Source organism: Rattus norvegicus, chromosome 4, assembly GCF_021556685.1.
Source record: "Rattus norvegicus strain SHRSP/BbbUtx chromosome 4, alternate assembly SHRSP_T2T, whole genome shotgun sequence".
In the NCBI taxonomy this organism is placed as follows: Eukaryota; Metazoa; Chordata; class Mammalia; order Rodentia; family Muridae; genus Rattus; species Rattus norvegicus.
This window is the reverse complement of record NC_141537.1, coordinates 113748765-113774587: the sequence shown is the minus strand read 5'-3', so window position 1 is coordinate 113774587 and position 25823 is coordinate 113748765. Positions and strand designations below refer to the sequence as shown.

Here is a 25823-nt window from a genome sequence, read left to right as displayed (position 1 = left end):
GGGTTTTTCTCCCTTAAAAGGCTTACAATTTACCTGATATTTTTGGTAAAATGTCTATATATTTTGAAAACATTAATTTGAAGTCCTTCATATAATTCCTTTCCAATTCATCTCCCATTTCCCATTTCAGCTTTGTTCATGCCCATTCATATTATCATGAATACCTGGGAGCTAGAGAGATGCCTTGGTCAGGAGTAGAGCACTTGCTGCTTTTGTAGAGGACCTGACTATGGTACTTAATGTAGATTAAGCAGCTCAAAAACATCTGTAACTTCAGCTTCAGGAAATCTGACAACCTCTTTTGGTTTCCTGCATTAAAATGGGATTCAATCACACACCTGTGCATTAACACACATGTAAATTTTTTAAAAGAATCTGTAAAAAGATTGTTTCCTGATATCAAATTGTAACACTCATTTTTGTCTTCATGAAAATATGACTTGCTTCTAATTTCTGAATGGACCAGGTGATATTTTATTGTCATCTTTATTTTTCTGGAAAAGAGTTTGAAACCTGGGGTTTTAATAAACATTCTTCCACTAAGCTGTATCCCAACTTCTAGGTAATAAATTTTGTTAGTTTGTTTGCTGGTTGGTTGGTTGATTGGTGTTTCTAGACAGGGCTTGACTATGTAGCCCTGGTTGTCCTGGAGCTTGCTCTGTTGACTCAGTGTTCTGCCTGCTAAGCATGAACCACTGTTGAAGAAGAAGAAGGAGAAGGAGCAGAAGGAGGAGGAGGAACAGGAGGAGGGGGAGGAGTAGGAGGAGGAGGAGGGAGAAGGAGAGGGATAGGGAGAGGGAGGGGGAGGAGGACAGGGAGGGGGAGGAGGAGAGGGAGGGGCAGGGGTAGGAGCAGGAGAAGAAGAAGGAGGAGGAGGAGGAGGAGGAGGAGGGGGAGGAGTAGGAGGAGGAGGAGGGAGAAGGAGAGGGAGGGGGAGGAGGAGAGGGAGGGGCAGGGGCAGGGGTAGGAGCAGGAGAAGAAGAAGAAGGAGGAGGAGGAGGAGGAGGAGGAGGAAGAGGAGGCGGAGGCAGAGGAGGCGGAGGCGGAGGAGGAGGAAGAGGTCACTCTGTGTGGATTACATCTCTATCCTTAAATATATCATCTAACTCAGTGCTCTTGGCTGGGTAGTGATTGCTCTTTAACTTTACACAGTCTTCTAGCATGTGCCAAAACATACTGTAGGTAATACAATGGTCCTAATTGGAGAATGTTCATAGGAGACGTCCTACAAGAGGTGAAAACACTGTTGATTAAAATTATTGAACTATAGTGATTGGTGTAGGCACTATGGAGGGAGGATAGTGATGTGTCTTATAAAAGACACCTACTATTATCAGTTATCTGGACTGAGCTTACAAAAATATTGAGGGTAAGAAACCCTTTACTCTGCTACCAAAAACAATGACTTTATGAAATTCATAGGCAAATGGATGGAACTGGAAAATATCATCCTGAGTGAGGTAACCCAATCACAGAAAAACACACATGGTATGCACTCATTGATAAGTGGATATTAGCCCAAATTCTCGAATTACCCTGGATGCCTAGAACACATGAAACTCAAGAAGGCTGACCAAAATGAATGCTTCACTCCTTCTTTAAAAGGGGAACAAGAATACCCTTGGGAGGGAATAGGAAGGCACAGTTTAGAACAGAAGCTGAAGGAACACCCATTCAGAGCCTGCCCCACATGTGGCCCATACATATACAGCCACCAGACTAGATAAGATGGATGAAGCAAAAAAGTGCAGGCTGACAGGAACCAGATGTATATCTCTCCTGAGAGACACAGCCAGAATATGGCAAATACATAGGCAAATGCCAGCAGTAAACCACTGAACTGAGAACGGGACCCCCGTTGAAGGAATCAGAGAAAGGACTGAAAGAGCTTGAAGGGGCTTGAGACCCCATATGAATAACAATGCCAACCAACCAGAGCTTCCAGGGACTAGGCCACTACCCAAAGACTATACATGGACTGACCCTGGACTCCAACTGCATAGGTAGCAATGAATAGCCTAGTAAGGGCCCCAGTGGAAGGGGAAGCCCTTGGTCCTGTCAAGACTGAACCCCCAGTGACTGTGATTTTGAGGAGGAGGGCAGTAATGGGGGGGGAGGATGGAGATGGGAAAACCCATATAGAAGGGGAGGGGAGTGGTTAGGGGAATGTTGGCCTGGAAACAGGGAAAAGTAAAACAATTGAAATGTAAATAAGAAATACCCAATTTAATAAAGATGGAGAAAAAGTAAAAGAAAAGAAGCCCTTTATTAGATGTATTATTTTAGAGTATGTGGAAGGAAGGCTGACAGCCTCCCTACATTCCTGAAAGAGCGTTTTTGTGGTCCTGTTTTCTGTACATTTACCTGAGCCTGGGCAGCTATGCTAGCTGCTACTTTTATCTCCAAAACACACAGTTAAAAGTGACATAGGAACAAAGAATTTAAAAGAACCTTCAGCAACTGCCTAGTTCTGTCACTATTTTTTATCACAGTCCTGTGTTTGGCAAACTAGAGTGGGCAGCATGTGTGTGACTAAAGTTGCATTCTCCACTTTAATCCTAAATCGGTTAATACTACCAAATGACAACCGAAGCTCTCTGGTAAAAGCTATTACCCTTGTCCAGTGCAATGGAAAAAAAATAATGTTTTCTTAAACACTCTGCAAGCTCCAGATTTCCAGAGAAAATATAACAATTCTAATTTATTAGCAATTTCTGCTGTATGCACCATTTATGATACTTAACATTCTTGCATGTCAATGTGTGGGTGTTTACCTGCATTAGAAGACAAGCTATGGTCAAATTTAAAAAGAACACCTCCCTAATAATGGATGTTAAACTCATAAGATATTTTAGTATTCCCCTTCATAGCACCTCAGATATAAAAATAACGAGAAGAAGCGTAATAAATCAAAGTAGGGAAGAAAAAGATGTTTTACTTCCCCAGTTCGAAAAAATTAAAGACACCTTCAACTGAACATTTTGATCAATGAAAATAAAAAAAACTGGATGTGAATCTAGTGAATTGTGTTAGTGAACAATAAACAAAATAAGAAAATCATTATTCATTTACCCAAATTGTAATTAATATTTGGTATATTGTTTTTATGGCTGCAACAGGACCATCATAAAGTACAACTGTACAAACCTATAGAAAATAGATTATAGAGTAGAAAAGTACAGATAATACAAAAAATAAAAGCATTGGATTATACCAAAGATAAAATCAGAATATTTACCAATATACTTTTAAATGAATTTTCTTCACTATATATAACATTGTAGATTTAATGCATATTTTAGTCAAGAAGAATTCACATGAAAGTTTTATCGTATAGAAGATAGATAGAATTTCAAATGTATTATTTCATTCTCCATTGTTCAAAAAAAGGAAACCTTAAAAATTACTCTCGAAGGTGACTTATTATTGACTGCATACTTCTACACTTCATATATCTAAATAATTTTAATTCCTCCCTTGCAGCTAGAAAGCCATTTTCATATATTCAAAAGAAGGCTACGTCTTTGTTTACCATTAGGGGAAAGTATGAGGCCTACTATATGAACTAAATCTAATGTATATAGATAGGTAGGATTAAAATCAGTATAACTAGAATAATATTATCCATAAAAACTACTTATTCACATATATTGAGAAATTATTCAGGTTAGTATACAGTGGAATATCCACAATGATTTATTGTTAGCATATGTTTTTCTAGATTGTCTTGAGAGAATTTGAGAAATATCAAGGTGGAACTAAATCTTATACCAATGTACTACAGTTTGTCATTTTATAATTCAATGCAGAGACAATATTAAAATAGCTAAAGTTTTCAAATAAGGAAAATGAATCTTATTTTATCCACTACATTGACTATCATTGGGAAAAAGTCATTGCAAAGAAAAAAGCTTAAAAGAGAAGTAATTGCTTTTCTATAAATATTTGCATATGTGGCTATAAACATATAGATAGATATCTAGCCCAAAAACAAACATTGCATTCAAATAAATGTATAAAATACTAATATATGTATATATGTATATATGTATATATAAAATGTTAACATATGCATATATATATATATATATACCTCTTTAAAATGTTAGTAACAAAACAACAGAACCAAAATTAGGTGGAAAAGTGGTCTAGAGAACTGCATAAAATGTTTGACAATGTAAACTGACTTGAGTTAATGAATTACTTGCAAAATAATGATTGTAAGAATCCCATCATGAACTTACTAAATAAAAGTAAGAGGAATAGTTATTTATTATTTTCTAGAGGGAGCTTCCATATAAAACTATCTGGAAAATAAATTTTAGGATAAATTTTAAAAAATACATTTGATTATATAAACAAAATGGCATTTGTAATAATAAAACACAAACTTTATTTCCTGAGAAAAACAATCCAGGTGTTTATAAAGACTAAGAGATTAATGAAATCTTGTACAATGTATGAGTCAGTAAAATTATGAATAAGCAATGAAAACAAATGTGTAATACAGCAATTAGAAAATACAGAACTCATTCAATTGAAGGAATTGTATGTCATTTGTCATCACAGTGGTAAGTATAAAAGAGCAGGAGATACATTTGCTTATCACCTTCAAAAAAGTCTTAAAATGATGAAATGGGATGAAATATAACAAACTGTACATTGTAAATCACTAAATATATTACGATTGATATGAATTCAAAGATTATCTCTAAATTTATTACAAATAAGTAACAAAAGTAATTTTGATCTCAGTACAATAATTTAGCATTAATATTATTATACAGTAACATATGGCTTATGTAAATGCGCAATGTCACATAGGTTTCTTTTAATAAAATCAATGAAGTGCGGAATTTCAATATTTTTCCATTCATTATTTTATATGCTTAAAAAGTATGCATAAACTCTGTAGAAAATGCTAATACAAAGTAAAGGGGTGTGTGTGTGGTGTGTGTATGTGTGTGTATGTGTGTGTGTGTGTGTGTGTGTGTGTGTGTGTTTAATGGGCCACAACAAAAGTCAATGAAACCTTTTGTAATTGTTTACATTAACCCTTAATGAACTAAATGTCATAATCTTTCAAGACAAATATTGTAAAATTTTGTTCAAAGAGAATCTATATTTAAAATGCAGTATGAAGAAGCAAAATTTGAAGGTCTGATCATTTCCCTCTCTTGGTTAAGATTTAAGTTCTGAGATACCATGCTGTTTTTGAATGGGTGAATTCACTAAGGTAGGGATGACAGATGTTAAAGAAGTCATTATCTCATCCTGACTATGTATTATATCTTGACCATCCAAGGATTGGGGGGGGATGAAAATTAATTAGGAAAAGTTGAATAGGATTCTCCAACACAGTTTACAGAACGTGTTGAAAGAAGAAGAAAACACACATGAGGAGATAAGAAGCCCAGATGTGGACTTCTTGAGTGGAGTCCTGAGAGAAAGGTCAAAGGAATGAAAGTACTGATTATTCAGTATTCTGTGGGTTGTGTGAGAGTTTTAGCTCTCATTCAATGAGTGTGGGACCCCAGTAAAGTACTTTGCATATACTAGAAGAAAACAAATGCCACCTGTCTGTTTTCAAGGTTCATGGTGTGGAGTTAGGAAGAAAATGCAATAGAGCAGTTGAGCTGAGACAAAGGAGAGAGAGACCATGATAATGGTGTTGGAAGAGAAGCATGATGAATTTGAGAGGCATTTAGAGGGCGGAAATGAATAAGGATTTTGATAGAGTCAGGTGTGGTCCTTGTGTATCTAACGTCCTGTGATGGATACTTTCATTCAAAACTTAAATGCAAAAAGAAACACGTTTGAAAAATAAACAGTTAACTTTTAAAATAGGTTTAAGAACAATTTTGATATTAGAATTCAGATAATGAGTTAGAAATTGTGAAGGTATTATGTAATGAATAACATAAATGCCTTGTTTCTATTCAGTAAGTAAATTACAATTGTTCTGATATGTAAATAATGATGAGGAAGAGCTCTGGGAGGGGTTTAATGGCATATGAGAGCAGTTAGTGATTACTCCATGAAGAAAGCATACTATCTGACTCAGGAAGAAAATATTTGAGCAATATTTTACAAAGTGATGTAAAGATAAACAGTCTTATATTAAAAAGTCCAAAGAAGGGAGCATTGGATGAAGGAAGAGAAGGCATAGAAAGTAATAATGCTGAAATATTAAAGTAAGTTGCAGAATTGAAAGATATCAAAATAGTGGCAGTGAAGCCAGTGGCAAGCTTAACAATGAGTACTTTGATGGCACGCTGTGGCAACAGATTGTCTTGGCCTGAAGATTTGAGTGACTGATGGGAAAAGCAAACTGAGGTAGAACCCTTTCGGATAGTTCTCTAACAAAGGGTGAGATGGGGTAAGAAAGAAATAGAAGAAGGTTTTGGGTTAGGGCAGGAAAGTCTGCTGTTGATTTTTAGCAATAAGACTCAAACATGTTTTAAAGTCTATAGGAATCATATACCTTTGGTTTCACAAATGATCATGAGTCACATTGAGTCTGTAAATAAGGTCTGTTGATCAACTGATGTCTATGTTCTTTGCAAAGTGTCTATAATTTTTTACAGGCTACATTGGTGAACTGTCCACAGAACCCATAGGGTTCGTAGCTCTAATCTTTTCCTGCATTGTGGTAGTAGGATTAGATAGCTGGCGCCAATATAGATGAAACCATTTGACTTTATATGAAAGAGAATAGTAACTAATGAAAATAATAAAATCCTAATTTGAATGCCAAAGCAGAAAGGCAGAAACACTTCTGCAGACTCTGGTACTATTAAAGACAGAGAAGTAGGACATATAAATAATTAATTTTAAGTAGAGTATAAATGCCCTCAAGTTTATTTTATAAATCTATAAATGTGAAAACCACTAGCAATTATGACAAGAATCAATTCATTAAACTACACAAAACTATGACTGAAAGAACATATCATGTTAAAGACTGAAATATTTCTAATGGTCCAACAGTTTTATTCTGAATTGTAAATGAAAAGATTAAAGGAGTTAATAAGAATCTTTTATATTTTGTAGCACAGTAGTCCTTAGAGAGCACATGACAAATACATATTTATAGAAATCCAAGAAAGAGCAATTATAATGAAAACAGGTTGTTGTACAGTGCATTTTCAAATGCATGAATAATTTTCTAGGAAAATATAATTCAAAATTCTGATTCAAGGAAGAACAAAAAATTCAAACTGTTAATTTTTAAAATGTAATATTTTTCTCAACAAATTAAATAAAGGGTCCTACAATGACACAAACACACACACACAAGCCCACACACACACATGCAAACACACAAATAAAAGAGAAATAAAAACTTCCAATAAATCTCAATGAGTGCTAATCTGGAAAACAATTATATGAAAAAATAATTTCACTGTAGAAATTCAAATATTATTTCAATGAGAAATTATAATTAAAATGTACATAATTTATAAATTTATATACCTAAATTATGTGTGGACTTCCTGGAAAATGGAAAACTAAAATGCTAAAATTATCCCTTGTATTTGGTATCCATATTTATAAACTTGTGCTTGAAAATGTTTCTATAATTGGTATAATGAGGATTTGGTTAAAAACGTGTTTTGTCCATTACTGAAAAATAGCATGTCATTCTTTTTTGCTACATAATAAAGTCGATGAAATGTTATTTTATTGAATAAGTGTAGACCTTATGGCGGTCAATGGACGTACATTAAAAGTAGGCTATAGAGCAGTAAATGAACTTAACAGTTAAGAAGGTATATGCATTTGGGAAAGGAGAAATGAGGGAGGGGTGGGAAGAATTGAAAATGAAAAAGCAAGGCATGAATTTGATCAAATAATGTATGAAATCTTCAGAGAAATATAAAAATTAAATATGGGCATATCAAATTTTCAAATTAGAAATTTTAAAAGCACATGCTAAAGTTAACCAGTGCAATTTAGTTTTTAGCTAATAATATTTATTCATGTATGGTTACAAATGTATTGGAGTCTTCGAGTACTGTTGGTCATCTCCTGGTTAGGTCAGAAGATGTTGGTTTAAATGGCATCTTGCACCACAGTCATTTCCTCCACACTGCTTCCTTCACACAATGAGAGATTCCCATTACTTTAAAAGGATTTCATAGACTCACAGACTTCTAGCTAATTTGAAGGTTGTGTGCATTTTTGTGTGTGCATCTACAAGTACATTTATGGTTTTGTAGAAAATAGAAAAATATGCAAATTTTTATTTCAGTTGTATCTATCGAAACAGAAGAAAGGTGGTCTTTGAAACACTTATATTGAATTTAGTTCTTACAGAAAGCATATTCGTTCATTCACAGTAAACTTTTATTTGTGTTTAGACGTGCACTGCTGATACACTGGAGGGAATATGGACATCTGTAGAAAGCACAAAAGTGTCAGGAAAGCATGAATGTTTTCACTTCCCACCTCTGAGCTAAAGATGCTAGAAGGAAAACTGACTCTTTAATGAGAAAACCCAGTCAGTCTCTATTTTCCTTCCTGTGTGAAAATAAGTTTTCAGGAGATTCAAGGTTGGAATATAAAGCTGAAGATGTGGACAAAATCATCAAAACCTAATAAATCCCTGCCCAATCCACAGAAGGACCTGTTAATAAACAAAATAAAACAAAAACACACACATACAAAAAAGAAAACACCCCCAAAACCTGCTGTTTAGACTTTGTAGCTCTTCAGATGGTATATTGTAAAAAAATAATAATAATAAAAAAATAAACAAAAAACCAAAAAAACCCAATAACAACAACAACAACCAAACAAAAACAAACAAACAAACAAAACACAAATCTGGAATTTGAGTATTTGGGAGCAGAAGATGGAGACTCACGGGTTCACTCAGACTCTCTATCAAAAAATAAAACTAAAACAAAGCCCAACACATTAAGCAGAGAGCAAAACAGAGCTCTCAGCTTGTGGGGGAAAAACAATTATTAAAGTTGGTGTGCTTGTAGAAAAGTTGAAATTCTTGTGAATCATGTGGTCACATCGGCCACATACTTTTATGTAGTTTGAAAAATTGAGGTGAATAGTATCCTATTTTTTCTTTGCTGTTCTTCTAAGAATCCACGTGTACAAAGAGGTCACAGATAATATCTGTGACTAGGATCTAATAATCATATGTGTACATGTTACAACATGAACATGGAGTATAACATGTAGAAAAAAAGAACAAGGACGGCGGCTATTAAGTGAAATGGAAGGACGGAACGCAGGCAATGGGGACACAAGTCATAAAGGATGATATAAAGTTAATGCAGTTTCTATTTCTAAATCTGTCATGGATCATCATCATCATCATCATGACATGGAATTAATTCACAGAAATATTTCTGTTTCTGTCCCATCCCCACCAGGTACTTGGCTTAAAGTCATGTGCCACTAGGTTCATCTCATATTATTGTGTTTTTTTTCCTCCAAAATTGAAAAATCTCTCTTTGAGATATTTCTGCTTCTGCCCCACCTCCCAGGTTCTGGGTTTAAGTGCATGTGCCAGTCAGCCCACCTTGTTTATATTTAATTTGCAGGTTCTGTACAGCAACCTTTTAGTTACAAAACAGAGCTATTCATAAACTATGGAACTGCCTAATTGTTTAACAAAAATAATTGTTTAAGGAAATTATTAAATAAAACATAATTAATAAATATTCCTTTTTATTCTAAAATGAGGATTTTAAAGTGTCCATTTTGATTCTTTAACAATTTAGATTTTAGTATCAGGCTTGTATGGTTTTTGACCCACATCTAAACTCATACATCTGTGGTATGATATGTCACATGATATTTTAGAAGTAAACATCTGAATTCCCCAAGGGCTTTTTCTCTGCTTTAAAATGTTAATAGTTTAGCTTAATTTATTAATAATTTTGCTTTTAAACATTTCAAAATAGTTCTAAAACACATTTATTAAGGTATGATAGAAATAAGAAAAACTTTAAGTTATTCTATAGAAGTATAATTTTTCATATTTTTACATAATTTATTAGACATAGTATATGTATAACCCCACCGATTATTAAGTTTCAGTCATATTATATAAATATATATATATACATATATATATTCTGACAACATCATGTAACAAAATGGGAATATTTGCTTATATAATTAAACATTGTGCTTCAATAAAATTTCAGAGGAGGGGCGGGGGAAAAATTTCAGAGGAAATTGGAGTGACAATATAAACAGATATTTTCTTTTCTAATAATTCTAACCCATCTTTTATCAAGTGAGTGATCATACAAAAGTTCCCGAGGAAAATGTTATGCTCAAGATGAAGGGAAACATAATGAAATATTGACTTAAATTGATTCTTACAATATTATCATTTGAGAAAAAGCCACCATTTGTAGACAGGAATGTTAAGGGCATTTTGACTGGCAAAATGTGTAAAATTTATATTTCATTGCCTTTCAAGTTTCAGATTTGGGGTCTAAGTATGCTTCAAGTTTTACAAAAAGATTAGAAGAAAAATAAATTCAAATTTTTATTGGCAAAGTCTATGCTTCAGAATGGACAGGGAAAAACTGAGGCTAGGGAGATAATGTTGAGGTACACAGAGATATGTAGCTGTTGTCTGCAAATTAGAATTTACACTACGGGGACTCTTATGGGAGAGTAGGAGGAAGGATTGAGGGGCTGAAAGCAATAGGAACTATGCAGGAAAATCCACAGAGTCAAATAACGTGGACCCTGGGTGCTCTCAGAAATTGAACCACCAACCAAAGAATATCTATGAGCTGGACCTAGGCTCTGTACATATCTATCAGAAGTGTAACTTTGTCTTCTTGTGAGTCCAGAGTCGAGGCTATCCCAAAAACTATTGCCTATATATGTGATATGTTCTTCTAGCTGGGCTGCCGTGTCTGACCTCAGTGGAAAAGGATGTGCCTAGCCTTGCAGACTTGAGGGATGCCCAGGGGACTGCCCACCGCAACATGCTCAGAAGAGAAGTAGAGGGGGAAGGGGGAAGAATTGCAGAAGGAGGTGACAGGAAGGGAACAATGACCATGATGTAAAGTTAATAAGTGAAAAAAAATGAAAATAATAATAGAAACCTACTGTGACTTGTAAGTACAATAGGAACAAGGAATCATGGGAGGCACAGGCCTGGGGCCAGCACTGCATCAAAATAGACAGGGTCACAGAGTTACCTCAATAGTAGGGTATCAAAACACTCAGAGAGCCTGATGAAAAGAGGTCTCCTAGAGGGTCATAGAAAGAACAGCATAGGCAGACTTCTAAATAGATTGTATAAACAAGAGGAGTGAAATTCTAACTGAAACCACTTAAAGAGATTTGCATTTGTTCAATCAATTCCCAGATCTGAACCACCTAGAACCCAGAGTCATGTGAAGAAGAACCTTCCCCAAAATTCCTATTGTTTAACTGTCTGTTTATTCCCAGAATTTTCCAAAGGGATCCACCATAACTTACTTAGGTTACTGTGTTGAGAAATGGTAAGGGATCAGACTGTTGGTTACTCTTGGATATGGTCTCTGAAACGATGATAATTCCTGAACAGCTAGGATCCAGGATCATAGTGATCTCTAGAATGAGGATTCTGGAGCTCTTCTCTATTTACCAGTGGATCCCCTATACTTCCCCTTCCCCTTCCCCTTCCCCTTCCCCTTCCCCTTCCCCTTCCCCTTCCCCTTCCCCTTCCCCTTCCCCCCCTCCCTCCATCCCTGCCTCCCACCCTTCCTTCTTTCCTTCCTTCCTTTTTTCCTTCCTTCTTTCCTTCTTATGTTCTCAGGCTCAAATTCACAAATAGCCACAGAAGACCTGACTCCCTTCCTTCACGTCTGGAGTATTCCACGAAACCTGGCTTGTATGTTTCTGAGGATGACAGATCCTAAGGCTTTGTGCATACTAGGTGAGCACTCTACCAATAAAGCTTCCTCAGCCCATAAAGTAGTTTTCTTTATTAGTTCTCTCTCTCTCTCTCTCTCTCTCTCTCTCTCTCTCTCTCTCTCTCTCTCTGTCTCTGTCTCTCTTTCTCTCTCTTTCTCTCTTTCTCTCTCTTTCTCTCTTTCTCTCTCTCTGTCTCTCTTTCTCTCTCTGTCTCTCTTTCTCTCTCTCTGTCTCTCTTTCTCTCTCTCTGTCTCTCTTTCTCTCTCTGTCTCTCTGTCTCTCTGTCTCTCTCTCTCTCTCTTTCTGTGTGTGTGTGTGTGTGTGTGTGTGTGTTTGTTTAAGGACACTAACCAGTGTTGATCTTATTTAATAGTAGCATTCATTGTTAAGTGGTCCTCGTGGGAAGCAAAAATTGTTATTTTGCATTACAATATAACATACAAAGGGGGAGAAAAATAATAATTATGTAACATAGACATTTCAGTAAAAGTAAGAACTTGGATTATAGTCAATAAACATAAATACGCACACGAAGTATGAAATGTGACATACATATGCATCATTTAGAGTTGGACATAGGGTGCGAAGCTACATAGATAGCCATGCTCCACATTATCAATGTTTCAGCCACCAAAGGACTGTTTATGTAAGGCTAATCCTATAAAATTATGTTCATTTTACAAATGAAGCCACCCTAGTTTATAATCCCATGACTGACAGTTACATGGATGCACATTTACTTTAGGAAACAGTTCCCAGTAGTTGATCTCTCTGTTTGTTTGTATGATATGGGCAATCCAGTAAATGAATACTTGTCTGTGTCAGAGAGGGCATTACAGGTCAAGTCAACCGCACTCACGCTGAGACTACTTAGACATACACTGCAGATTTGTCACATCTTCTTAAAATTAGTAAGCAAGATTGTAAACTGCAAGCAATCTCCTATATTTTCATGAGAATTCCTACTTTGAGAATATGAATATTTGGGGAAAATAGAAGGACTTTTGCTTTTGAAGATAATGAATTGAGAGGTAACAGTTGAGGAGACCGAGGATTTGTAAGTTGTGTTTCTAATACAGTTCTTATTTAGGACAGTGACAATAATCATAAATATTGATTTCATAGCAAGGTGAATAAAAGTCTCAGCCAATAGAATGTTGTCTTTAGGTTTTATTAAATGCTACTGTGCTTTTGCCCAAACTAAATTAGAGCTCAAACAGAGGGCATAAAAGTCAGGGTTATTATCAAGTTTCGAAAAAAACATAAGCAGAATACTTGTTTCTAAGTCGTGTGTACTGTTGGCATCATTGTAACTAATAATAACAAGAAAAAAATCAGGCAGCCATATTGGATTTTGCATTTTTCAGTAGACATCAAAGCTTCCACTTAATAACCACTTATATTTACAGTGAAGGAGTGCAGAGAGTTTTAAAACAGTGCCTCATTAATCATGTCAGCCAGTTACTAGGAAAGTTATTATCCCAGTTCAATAGATAGAAAAATTATATCACAGAAAGGTCAGTTACATATTTACTTGTCCAATCTTGGAAAAGCAAAGGGAGTCAGTTTCAAATCTGAAACCTCTCCTCACCCTTTGATCTAACCACTGGACCAGTACAATACTGGTTCACACTCTGGGTAGCTGTCAACAGTCCACAGGTGACCTCTTTGCTCTTTCTTCTACAGATCTATAAACACAGAAAGAAATATCACTTTTCTTCTATCATGACCACAAAATGGAAGATGTGGGAGGCATTGATTCCTATTTCTTTTGTTTAAGCCTCTTGTAAATCACTGTCAATTGTTGATGTGAAAACTGCAAGGATCCAACTGTATATTAGTAACATCATCATAATCGAACTTAGGATGCGATAAAAGGAAAAATTGAGTTTTATGAATACGTTTAAAGCAGTTGTTAAATCAGTAAGAAAGCAAGAAATCAACATGTAAAATTTTTCAACCATTTAAACATGTTGACATAATGGTGATTTGAGAAGGAAGAGAGTAGTGTTCCTCTAGATGGCCTGGGCTGTCTTGGCTGGCCTCAGGGGAAGAGCAAGCACCTAACCTTCTACATTTGATGTGGCTGGGTCGGGGGATATCCAGGAAGGCCCACTGCTCAGAGGAAAAGGAGAAGGAGTTGGGGGGAAGGAATGTGGGGGATGGATGGCTGGGAGGGGACAGTAAACAAGAGGAAAATTAAGTAAATAAAAAAATTTAAAAGGAGATAAAAAGTATAATAAGTTTTTATTTCAATGTGATTCATCTAATCATGTACCTTTTAAAAATCAAGCAAAGTAAGCAAAACTGTGCCTTTGCCCCTCCTTTAAAGTGAAAGTAGACAGTGACAACGAATTGGGGGCAGTTGCTTTCCAGAATAATACTAATTATTGCTATTACATAAGCAATGTGGACACAGTTGAGCTTTAATCTTCAAAGTTCCCTCAATGAAAATAAACTATAACTTTCTCTCTCTCTCTCTCTCTCTCTATATATATATATATATATATATATATATATATAATATGTATTTCACTGAGAATCTAAAGAAATAACTCTCTTAAGCAATTAGTTTATATTAAACCCAGTTTGCATGAAAACACTTGTCTATCCTTTAATTCAGTGAGATTGGAAGATCCCTAACATTCAACTATTACATAGAAATGGGCACTATAAATTTATATAAAAGTTTTAAAACCATGGTTACATTCTCTTTGGATGGAACAGTATTTAAAGGAAAAGAAAATAAAAATTAATAAAATTACTTGTGTGTCTAGGATTTTTGTCACTTGCCCTGACATCTGAGAAATGAGGAAAGAAAGAGAACTGAGAGAAAGCCTAAAACACACTGCTTAAGAGTTGATAATAAGTATTTTTCAAATTTCAGACTAAGTTCAGGGACAGAAAGGAACAAACAGAGGTATTCCTATGACTTAAAATTCCATTTAATATATTAGTGCGATATTGCTTGTGGAGATAAATTACACAAACTAAGCAATTAGTAAAGAACTAGCTATATGTTTTTAAAAGTCTGTATTCTAATTTACACATATATATATACATATATACTCTTGTTTCAGCAACATTTATAAAACAATATGTGGGCTTAAGTATATATGGATCATTAAGGAGAGTATTTCAGAATTATGTTGATGCTTATATGGAAGAATATCGCTTACATATCACTAAAATATTACCGTGTATAAAAATAATGCTACAAAGTAAAATCACTAAGTTATGTGTTATAAAGTTTATTACTTGAAGTTTGTTTTCAATGTTTTTTTCTTTAGTCATGATTCTTTATAATTTTTTAATAATCCATGTCTAGATAGACTTTATTTTTATGCTATTTTCATAATGCTTTAAAACTTTATCAGCTTTGCTCTTACTTTACTTAATAATCTTAGAGTGACAAATATTGCAGCAGGGCCAAGGAGACAGCTCAGTGGGGAAAAGCACTTGCCACCAAGCCTGAAACCTTGGCTTGATTTCTCGATCCCACATGGAGGAAGGAGAGAAGCAATTTTTGAAAATGATTATCTAAACTGAACCTATGTACCACTGCAGCAGTGCATATGCAATAGTCATATACATATATACATATATACGCACTTTAGGTGTGTCTATAATAAAATACTAAAAAATAAATATCCTGATGTCTAGCATACAAGCAAGTATCTTCAAAAGAGTAATAATATCTCAATTGTTGAAATTATTTAGACTTCATTTCTTGAACATTATTTTAAACTACTAAATAGGATTTAAAAGGTGGCTTTGCAGAAATGTAGCATTACTCATTTGAAAACCAATGATTTTGATACCATAGGGAATGCTGTGGTTTTTCTCAGCCTTGCTCAACCCCAATGTAATGTTTCAATGGCTCATGGAAAGCATGAGAAAAAAATAGCCTCATAGTTTCTCTCCCTTTTAAGAACACTGAGATTTTATTAAACAGACTGTATGAATAAGGCTGCTTCTAGTACTGTAAAAGGAATTTGAATTTTTAAAAGGCATTCAACCTTACTTCATGTGTTTCCCTAACCAAGACATACTAATGCTTCATAATTCCCAGTGCTTGGTAACAGACAAGGTGCCACACTCTCCTTGATTTACTGACACAGGGCTCTATAGAGACATGAGCAGTCAGATGAGTCACCAATGCCGATGCTGCCAAGCAACCTCTACACACAGTGCTGTCTATGGAGGCAAATTTGAAGAGAGAGATTATGTGCTTTATCCAATATAGAAATAGCAAGAAGAAGAAAAATAATGGGATTATGTAACTCATTGAGTTGAATCAAATCTATACATTCTTAAGCCCTGAGACTTCTCAAATTGGACTCTTAGAGCACACCCCATGCTTCAAACCATGGCTTCAGATGCTGTTTTCGGCAAAGCCCAGAAAAGAACTGAACCATTTAGCCAGTTAAAAAGAAAAGTTTCCTGAGTTTGTCATGTCAGACCTTGCTGGCAGCTGTCATTCTTCACAAGTACCAATTTCAAATTCTAATGAAAACACTATTCACAGAGAGATTTTAATTGGATCAAATCTGACAATCGATATTTTAGAAAAGACATCCCTACTTTTAAGTGCTTTCAAAATAAGTAGCTACTTGGCAGAACGTAAGATCCAAGCAGAAGTGTGCATGCCTGCCTTCTTGGATGCGTATCACGCCAATGTGTGCTATATGCGTTTTCTCCCAAAAGGGGGCATTGTATGGCCACTCACCTGAGCAGTCAAATTTAGTAAGTCAGTGTGCTGGGGTTTTTTTCTTTTATATCATTGACAAAGGATTAAAAATACCTCAGTTTCTCCTCCTTGTCTGATCTTTGTGAACTTAATCCTGTACAAGACTGCAGAAATTTCACAGCATTTACTAGTTTGAAGATTGCTTTGATTTGGAAAATACTATGCTAGTTGAAAACAATATTAGTGATGGGTCAAAGTAAAAAGCAATGACTAAACCCCCATAATATTTAAATGCCCAATACAGCATAAAGATTAGAATTTGACTACATTCAAATTTCTTTATAAAAAGCTAGAATAAATGTTTATCTTGAAAAATGTATTATTAACAAATCTTAACCCCACATTATTTTCATTAATATCAAAAATAGTCATTACCTCGGTTATAAACTATATTTTTCTGCTTTCCCTTCCCATCACCTCTGCCTTGTGCAAATGTGTTTATATCTATAGGCAGACACATGAATATATTGATGCTTACATGTATAAACTCTTACATAAAACACATAGATACATAAATATTTTGTAAATGGCTATACAAAATATAGCTTCAATTATAACCACTCATCATAATGTTTAATTCATCAAAAAATAGTTGTATTTCCTATAACTATTTTAGTAAGTGGATAATGAGACAATGACCCTGGGTAGAGCCCACCTAAGAATCCTCTTTCAATATTTATTAAAAACTTCCAGCCCTAGGAAATCCATTCAGCAACACAAAAAATGCCAACTTCTAAAGGGTCAAAAGAAGAAAATATTACTTCTCAAGTCAATAGTTTGAACTTGACCTAGTACCTTCAATTTTTTGGTACAAAGTGTTAGCCTCAGCATGTACCACTTTATTACCTAGCCACGGAAGACTAGAACTGTCTACAATACATATTTATTTTAAAGTATAGCATTGAAATATCAAAAATGTAGAAAATACGTAGCTAAGTTATCATCTCTACTGATATTTTTCTTAGTGATAGCACTGTTAACATCGTGGAATTGATGTTAGCATTGTGGAATAGATGTTTCAAAACAAACTTTAAGAGGTTTGCTCTTTACAAAAACCTAATGGTGAAATGCATATAATGCATATATATGCTGACATCATTCCTGTGATATGATTAATGAGAAAAATTATGCAACATATCAAAAGCTGTTTGAAAAATGAGGAATTGTAGTTGTTTATAAAATCTTCCCAAGTTTTGTGTGAATCCACTAGCTCAGAGTTCATCCTGTTTAGCCCTTCCAAAGACAGGCAAATGAAGTAACTCTTCAGCGAGCCACACTGATTGGCACAGGGTAACAGATATGTGTTTGTTTCTCATATTTGTTTCTTTAATCGCATCAGTCCCTTGCAACCCTCTACTAAATTCCACTTTTATAGATATTAGAAACATGGCCTATGCTTTTAAAATATTTTCCCCCCAATTTATTAGTCTGATATTTGCATGTGAATTGAACACTTTCCCTTGCAAAACACACAAGCAATGGATTGGGTTTGAAGATGACGCTATCTCGGCATGGCTGCTAATGAGAAGCTTCCCATCCTAATGAGAGGGCATTACAGTTTTACATTAGTGGTAAACAGACGAAATGAATATGTCAACACTCTTCAGTCAGTGACAAGTAAACGAATCAATTAGTACATAGAGTCTTCCATCGAACAGTTACTATTTCAAGGAGTTGTCTTAGAAATGTCACAACCGTTGCAACAGGTTCCAGTGGAAAACTTACAGCCTTATTTGTGAGAGCTTATTATTTACATCATAAAATTATGCTATAGATGTATGAGTAGTTGTTTAGTCTGTGCTACTGCTGTTATGATTAATGTAAACAATGCCGTGAGCAAAGACAGAGTATAGTAACTTTTAGAATATCAATTTGGGAAAATACATGCCTTTTCTTCTAGCCCTGTTTCATAGAGAATCTTTCTTTAAAAAGCAATTTTTCTCGATGGTGGAATGTTTTGTAACAAAGACACGAAGTTGAGAATCCTTCTAATTTATTCTCTGAAATTTCTTGTGTTAATTTTGTCAAATCCTTGTATTATACCAGTATCTGGATATGTTAGCCAAACTAGGGGTGATGGCTCCATTATTTGGGAATATACTTAAGTTTCTGAATAAAGAGATGCTTTTAAAAGTTTAACTTCTTAAGTTTTATGCCTTGGCCAATGAAGACAAGGTTGTGAAATATATGTAGTCAACCATCTCCAAGTTCCAGGACAAAAAAGAGCTTGACCCTCCTGTGTGGCTCCCAACTGACACAAGAGCATCATCACAGCAGTTTTTGAGCTCTTTGCTGATTAGTGGCTCAATAATTAATTCTGCCAGTTCAGTTTCAAGATACACAGATCTCTGTTCTACATATATGGTATTCTGTGTTTTCAATTACATTTTAGGAAATAAAATATTTACTTCCCATCATAGTAATGTCTAAGATGTCTGAAAAAAAAAACCCTGAAATTTAAGAACTCTGGAAAATTTTAGGATACCTTTTTTTTTTTTTTTTTGGTCTAAGTCTTTCTTTGAAAGCCTTTCTTCATTCTTAGAGAATCTTAAATCACCATTCTATTCCAAAGAAAATATGAATAGACCTAGATTTTTCCATTAGCTCTCATGGTAGCAGCCTTTCAGAGGATCATGTATATAAGAACGACCCAGAGTATAATAAGATGTAATTGCACTGTGTCCATCCACCTCTACTGTATCATGTGGGCTTGCAAGAAAAACATCAAGCCTTGTTAGACTTTCATAGAAAGTTTTTATTCTCTTTAAATTTTAAGGGCAATCACTTATACAGGTTTCTTTGGGGGGTTTATTATTTGGGATTATGTCTTTTATTTTCAATAATACACAAATGAGAAAAAAAGAGAGCAAGAAAGAGAAAACAAACTCAGCAAAGAACAGTTCAAAAAGTCCAAGCTGTACTACGTTTGAGATTATTTCAAATTCACTGCAGCATCTGAAAACACTCCCATTAAGGTATGGATTTATGTCTGTGGAAAACTTGGTATATGTTACCAAAGAACAGATTATGTCTTCTAAAAAGCATTAGAAAGAGCACCATCTTTAAACACTCGTTAAAACTCACTTTTGAAAACACCATCTATTATCAGATACTAAAAGAGTCAATTGCCAGAACAACCCTCTATTCTCTAAAGTATTCTGGCAACAAAACCTTACAGTTGGCTGTTACATAGTTATTATTTTACCAATGAAAGAACAACATACATCCAGTATAATTCAATCAGAAAATGGAAGTGGGTGAACACTGTTCTATTCATGTAATGTGTTCTGGTAAGTGACCTTTTAAATTAAATACTCAGAAACTGGACCAAACTTATTCTCATATAAATGAAAAGAATTCAACATGAAACTCAGACATCCCTTTGAGAATTCTATGCAAATAAAAAAAAACCCCAGCCAAAGTTACACCTTTTATTCATAAATATTTGCATCATTTAGTTTTGGGTCAATTTAACAAGAGTTTATGCCCTTTCTTTTGAGGATGACAGCAAAGATGACAAGCAGTCCCTGTCATGCCTGTCCTTATGTTACTAGCAAGTCATCCCCTAGAAGTTGACTTTCTGTTAGTTACCAGAGGAACAGGCGAAATATGGAAATTCAGTTTCCTTCTAGAGTAACACACATAACCAGCACTTAAGAAACCTTTGGAAAGTGATCCATGTCCTAGTAATTAAAAACAAAAGAAAAGCAAAAAACAGTAGGAAGAAAATGTCCTTAGACTTGTGCGACAATTCTATACAATTCTACAGTAGGCCTTAGATGTTCTCTATGCTGGTATAACAATGAGCAAAACACATGAGACATGGCTGTGACTTCCTGGTGGCATGCTTTAATTCAACCTAAAAATTAACAGCAAAATAAGTCAAACCTTGGGTCAGATGCTCTTTGGTTTAAATCGTCACTGCCTCCTATCATTTTGGTTAACTTAGTGGATTTTAAATTAAGCTGGTTCTTCCATCCTCACTCCATTAAAAAAAATCAATCACCAAGAACAAGACATAAATTTCAGAATGGTTTTGTTTATGAGAATTCATGTTTCTAAGTCCAACCTCTCTATACAAACTATTTTAGAGGAAAACAAAAACAAAAACAAAATAACAACATAAAACCCCAAAACAACTAAAAAAAAAACCCAGGTGTTTTAACATAGCATTTTATTACAACTTAATCCCATCCTTGAATGATTTTCTTTCAAGTTTCAACCATTTTTTTTTAAAGTAGTCAGTTTCCTGGTGGTTGCAATTTAATTAAGTAACCTTTCACACTGAGCAAAACCCCAAAGCAAAAGGGTCGTTAATCTTTCTAGTGATTAGATACACCACTAGAGCCTCAAACATTTACCTCTCCTTCCCCGCAGTGGAAATGGTTTTAGGAGGATCACGGTTCATACCTCACACTCCCTGGAGCCAGAGATGGTATATGTGCAGGGACCAGATCCATTAACCGATATATCCATGGTCTCAGAGTTCGTCGGCTTGTAGTCCACGTAGTATTCCTGTAAAGGGGAATTCATTTGTCTCTCGGACTCCCTCGCCTTTTTCCGTCTCCTCTTCATAAGTGAGTGCTGTTGGAGTTGTTTCATGCTGGCTGGGTACCGTTTCCAAGACACATAGATCACCAGGAGAATCATGGCCACCGAGAGGAACAGAGCCACGCTCCCTGCAATGATTTTGTGAAAAGACACATGCTCATACTCATGATCCGTACCTGGAATTTGAAAGCCCGGGGATGGGCTCACTGCCTCCAGTGTGGCTGGGATGGCATCCGATTTGAAGATGGTAGGTTTGGGGAAGAACGGGGGCTTCTGGGGAGTTTGAGGCGCCAGGTGTGATCTTTCTGTGTTGACCACCTGGACATCAGAGCAGATATTGTAAGTCTCCACAGCATCGCTAACCTTCTCACCCTGTATGTGCTTAGGCCCTGCACATATCATGGTACTTTCTTTATTCCCTTTGAAGTTCTTCAGCCAGTAGAAGAGAGGGCAGATGCTCCGACTACATTCCCACATGTTTCCCGACAAGGTGATGGATATTAAGGATATCCACGCATTGACAGTCTCCTGGGAGACATTGGTGAGCTTGTTGGAATCCAAATTCAATTTCTGCAAATTGGGGAGGCATTTGAACGTGCCAGGCTCGATTGCTTGGATGTCATTCCCTGATAAATCCAAGGTATGCAAGGAACTCCAGGTCCACGTTAGGCCTTGACTGACAGAGCGGATCCTGTTCCATTGCAGGTAAATGGACCGCAGGTTGAAGAGACGAGGAAAATGAGCAAAGTTGATCTTGGAAAACTGATTATGCTCCAGATGAAGCTCTTTCAACTTCAGAAGACCAGCAAATGCATTTCGAGATAAGCTTCTGAGACGATTGTAACCCAAATCCAGAAAGTCAAGGTTCCGGCAGTCTTGAAAAACCCTTATGGGCACAGTCTTTAGAGAATTAGATCGCAAGTGCAAAATGATAAGTTTCCGGAGGCCTTTAAACTGCTCAGATTGTAAGGTCTGAAGTTTGTTGTAGGAGAGATCCAGGTTGCGGAGGTTGGGGACTGGGTGAAATGTTTTATTGTGCAGATAGGTAATTTTGTTGGAGCTTAGAATTAATTCTTTCAGTCTGCGGATCCCTTGAAAGGCATCTTCATCTACTGAGCTAATGTAATTATGGTCAAGATAAAGCCATATAAGCTGGTTAAGGCCGGCAAACTGATTGGATTTGAGTTTCTGAATGCTGTTGAACCTTAAGGATAAACCTTGTGACCCTCCGGAAATGTTCTCAGGGATGTCTGCAAAGGCGTGAGACTCACAGTATACAATCTTGCCATCACATCTGCAGTTCTTTGGGCAAGCTCTCTGCGCCCCGGTCAGCATAACCAGCAGCAGGGTGGGAAATAGCACCAGAAGCACACTCATGCCTTTCAGCTGCGTGATTAGACGGAAACCTACAATAGCAAAGAGAACACAGATACACACTGTCGGACAGTTGTCATACAGCACCTCTGGCTCCCCCAGAGCAGGGGTATCCTCTCTAATTTAAGAACGGGATAGGAACACATTTTAACTATTAAAAATCTTACTTCCTTCAGTGCCCCATGCTTGCAGTTTAGACCTCATTCTTTCCTCCTTAGATTTCATGACATCACAGGACTGTAGTACTGTGACAAACCTCTCTGAGTTTCAAGAGTGTTACTCTATCCTAACCCTGGAAAGCTCAGGGCATTGCTTTTTATTGGATGCTGACATTTGAATAACAATAACATTCAGCCATCACTGTATCGACCCATAGTACTGAACAGAAGTAGACTGCATCTTTTGGTAAGGTCAGAACCATTACTTAGGAAACCTGGTTCCAGCACCTCTTTCCTAGTTGAGCAAACAGGCTGTGATTTAGCAAAAAGGGCTTCCGGGATGCTGTCAAAGTAATCCAAGTTTGTTCTGCCTGAATTACATACTGACTGCATATAAGGGCTGCAATCTCTGAGCCCTGAAAACTGGCACGGGAATATATACAGACAGCCCACAGTACATGGTTCATAGCAGTGCGAGGGGCTTTGGGGTGGTTAGGAAACATTTATTATTGTGTACTTTGGCCCCTTGTTCAGGAATACATGAGCTAAGATACATGATCACCCATACCTCAGATACCCCTAGCCCTAGTTAAGAGATCAAGTTTGTATACAAAATATGCAGAATATAAACTAATCATCATATTAGATATATTGCTGTTTTTATACCGGTATAGTTGCCCTGGCATATTTGAGATCTAAGGAAGGAACTGCTGTCAGCCTCCCCACCATCCTGACCTCCTCAAATCTCAGTGACAGCTTCTCCATCTCTCCCTGTTTCCATTAACTTCAGAAAGCCTGCAAAGTTGCAATCTATTAGCCTTTATGCCGCATTTTCAAGTCACTGCGTGTGAGGGGACTCCTCTCCACCTTCAACAGTAGGTACATTATTTTGTAACGGGAAAGAGAAACAGACAGAGTGACTACTGCAGGCTGTAATTTCTTTTTAAATAGTCATCTTTTTAAGTAAGAGATAAAATCCTAGTTTAAAAATTCTCTCTCTCTCTCTCTCTCTGTTGTCTCTTTTTCCTTTTTGCTCTTCTTCTTCTATTTATCTATTTATTTACTTAATTTTAAATTTAACACCATCCTGCACTCTGTTTTCTTGTCAGCTTCAGACTCATTGGAGTCCAACCCAGCTTTCCCAGACAGGAGAAAGAGGAAGGGGAAAAAGCCAGTCACACTCGAAAAAAAAAACAAAACAAAACAAAAAAAAAAAAAAAAAACAAAACTGGCAAATGACTACTGAAATTTGGAAGCTGTATTCAGGATACAGCTTCCAAGATCAAACAAACCTCCGGTGCCACCTCTGATAAAGTAGGGACCCCACCCCTGCACCCACACAGCCAAGTGTTAACAATCTTCTTGACAGCAACCCGAACACAAGCGTGGCTCAGATTATCAGGAAAGAGAAGCAAACACGGTATTTATTTCATGCTCTGTTCCCAAGCTGTGGATACGCAGACGCTAGAGACAGTCTTAAAGCTATCCCTCCAGCGTGTGTTTAACTCCGCGTTCTGCATGTATAGATTAAAAAAAAAAAGGAAAGAAAGGAAAAGAAAAAAAAAAGAAAACACTGCCAAAAGAAAAGGATCTAAAAATATAACAACTATAGCGAGACAACCCTAAAGTAGAGGTTGCCGCTTTGTGCCTGCTTCCTGGTGTTTAACAGCTAATGCCCAGCTGAGGATGCGGGGTTAGGATCAGCTTTGCTGAGAAGAAAACAACAAAAGTTCGCTTACCCATCCTTTGTCATCCAAAAAACGTCTGCCCCCCTCTCTCAGCTTTCTTCTTATTTGGTCTCTCCTGTAGAAATCACCACCACCTTCATGACTCAGTGCAGCTGTCATTCAAACCGTTCTGAGCTCGCATGTGAGCCAGTAGCCCCATGTAAACTTCCCCGGAGAGGACAGGCAGACACATACACAAAAATAATATAGATATACGTCTACTTAAAAAAAATCAGCACGGGGTGGGATGAAGGGGCAGGGAAGAGGAAGCCGCTGGTGGTGGGGGGGGTGCGGGAGGGGGGAGGGCCTCTAGGCTCTGAGGACCATTGTATAATTCACTAGGGACACATTAGCAGTAAATTGGCAATCTGTGAAAAGAGCTACAGCTCATCGGAGGTAACCAACTTCTCTGTGGGGAAAAAAAAAGAGGGAGAGAGAGAAGGGGAGAGAGAGAGAGAGAGAGGAGAAGGGGTAAAAAAAGAAGAAAAGAAAAGAAAAGGAAAATCCTCAGAATACCTGGCATTCCTTATTGTGCGGGCTTTTGCCATTCCCAGATAAAGCAATTCATCCTCAGGATTTTTCAGCTGTTGAAGCAAACAGGCCGCCTGTGCTGTGCGAGACCCCAGTTTAAAAGCTATGCAGGCTAGGTTTATCCATTTAGCTGGTCAGGTTGAAAGTGTTTTGTAGCTGTGCTGAGAGGCAGCCCTTGTCTAATTCAGAAGGCTTTCCAGAGAGTGATGGTGCTCAGAGCTGGTCGGTGCTAATGCTCGAGTTTGTGATACACTGAGTGCCCTCCGCTGGAGAAAACAGATTGCACATTAAAGACAGGAACAAGTGAGCTTGTCAGGGCTGTGCAGCCTTCCCCGCTCAGAAAGGGAAATTAAAGGCACAGGATCACTTCCCCCCCCCCCCCCCCGCTCCAGTCCTGTAAATTATAAAAGGTTTACGGCTGGGTTTATGCTTCACAGCTGCAGCAGCTGTTAGCAACTTCCTAGGTCTCTCTTCCTCCAAATGTCTGTGATCAGTAGGTTGGGAAAGTTGCTCTTGGTTTTAAATGGTTTGCTGGGTGCCACAGATGAGATTGTCTCATTTTCAATGGTAGGAATAATTTGTATTATACTTATGATCGTTGTTGCTTTTTTTAATATTTTTAAAAGACCACACATAAGGATGCCATCCCATTCTGGAGAGAAGACATAATGGTTGATTAAAGTTAGTTAATTGTGAAAATTTTAAGTCTAATCACTCCCTTCTCAGAATAGCTGTCCATAACACCTATTCTGTCTGCTACTTTGTACATTTATCAAGTGATTTATAAAATGACTTTGTAAAAGTTTATGTATGTAACTTAAGTGTTTTCTCAGATGTAGC

The 25823-nt window shown here is 36.5% G+C and overlaps 1 protein-coding gene across 4 annotated transcripts in view; it reads right to left on the bottom strand.

Moving 5' to 3' along the window:
- The window catches only part of Lrrtm4 (leucine rich repeat transmembrane neuronal 4), a 790938-nt gene extending 765666 nt beyond the window's left edge, over positions 1 to 25272 (bottom strand). The window contains exons 1-3 of one of the 4 annotated variants that reach the window (XM_087658750.1): positions 24969 to 25230; positions 24465 to 24528; positions 21053 to 22599 (exon numbers count right to left, since the gene is read on the bottom strand). In XM_087658750.1, coding sequence (XP_087514876.1) covers positions 21053 to 22599; positions 24465 to 24468 — 1551 coding nt within the window. In that variant the 5' untranslated portion in view covers positions 24469 to 24528; positions 24969 to 25230. 4 annotated transcript variants of the gene reach the window in all.
- Positions 25273 to 25823: the final 551 nt, after the last annotated feature.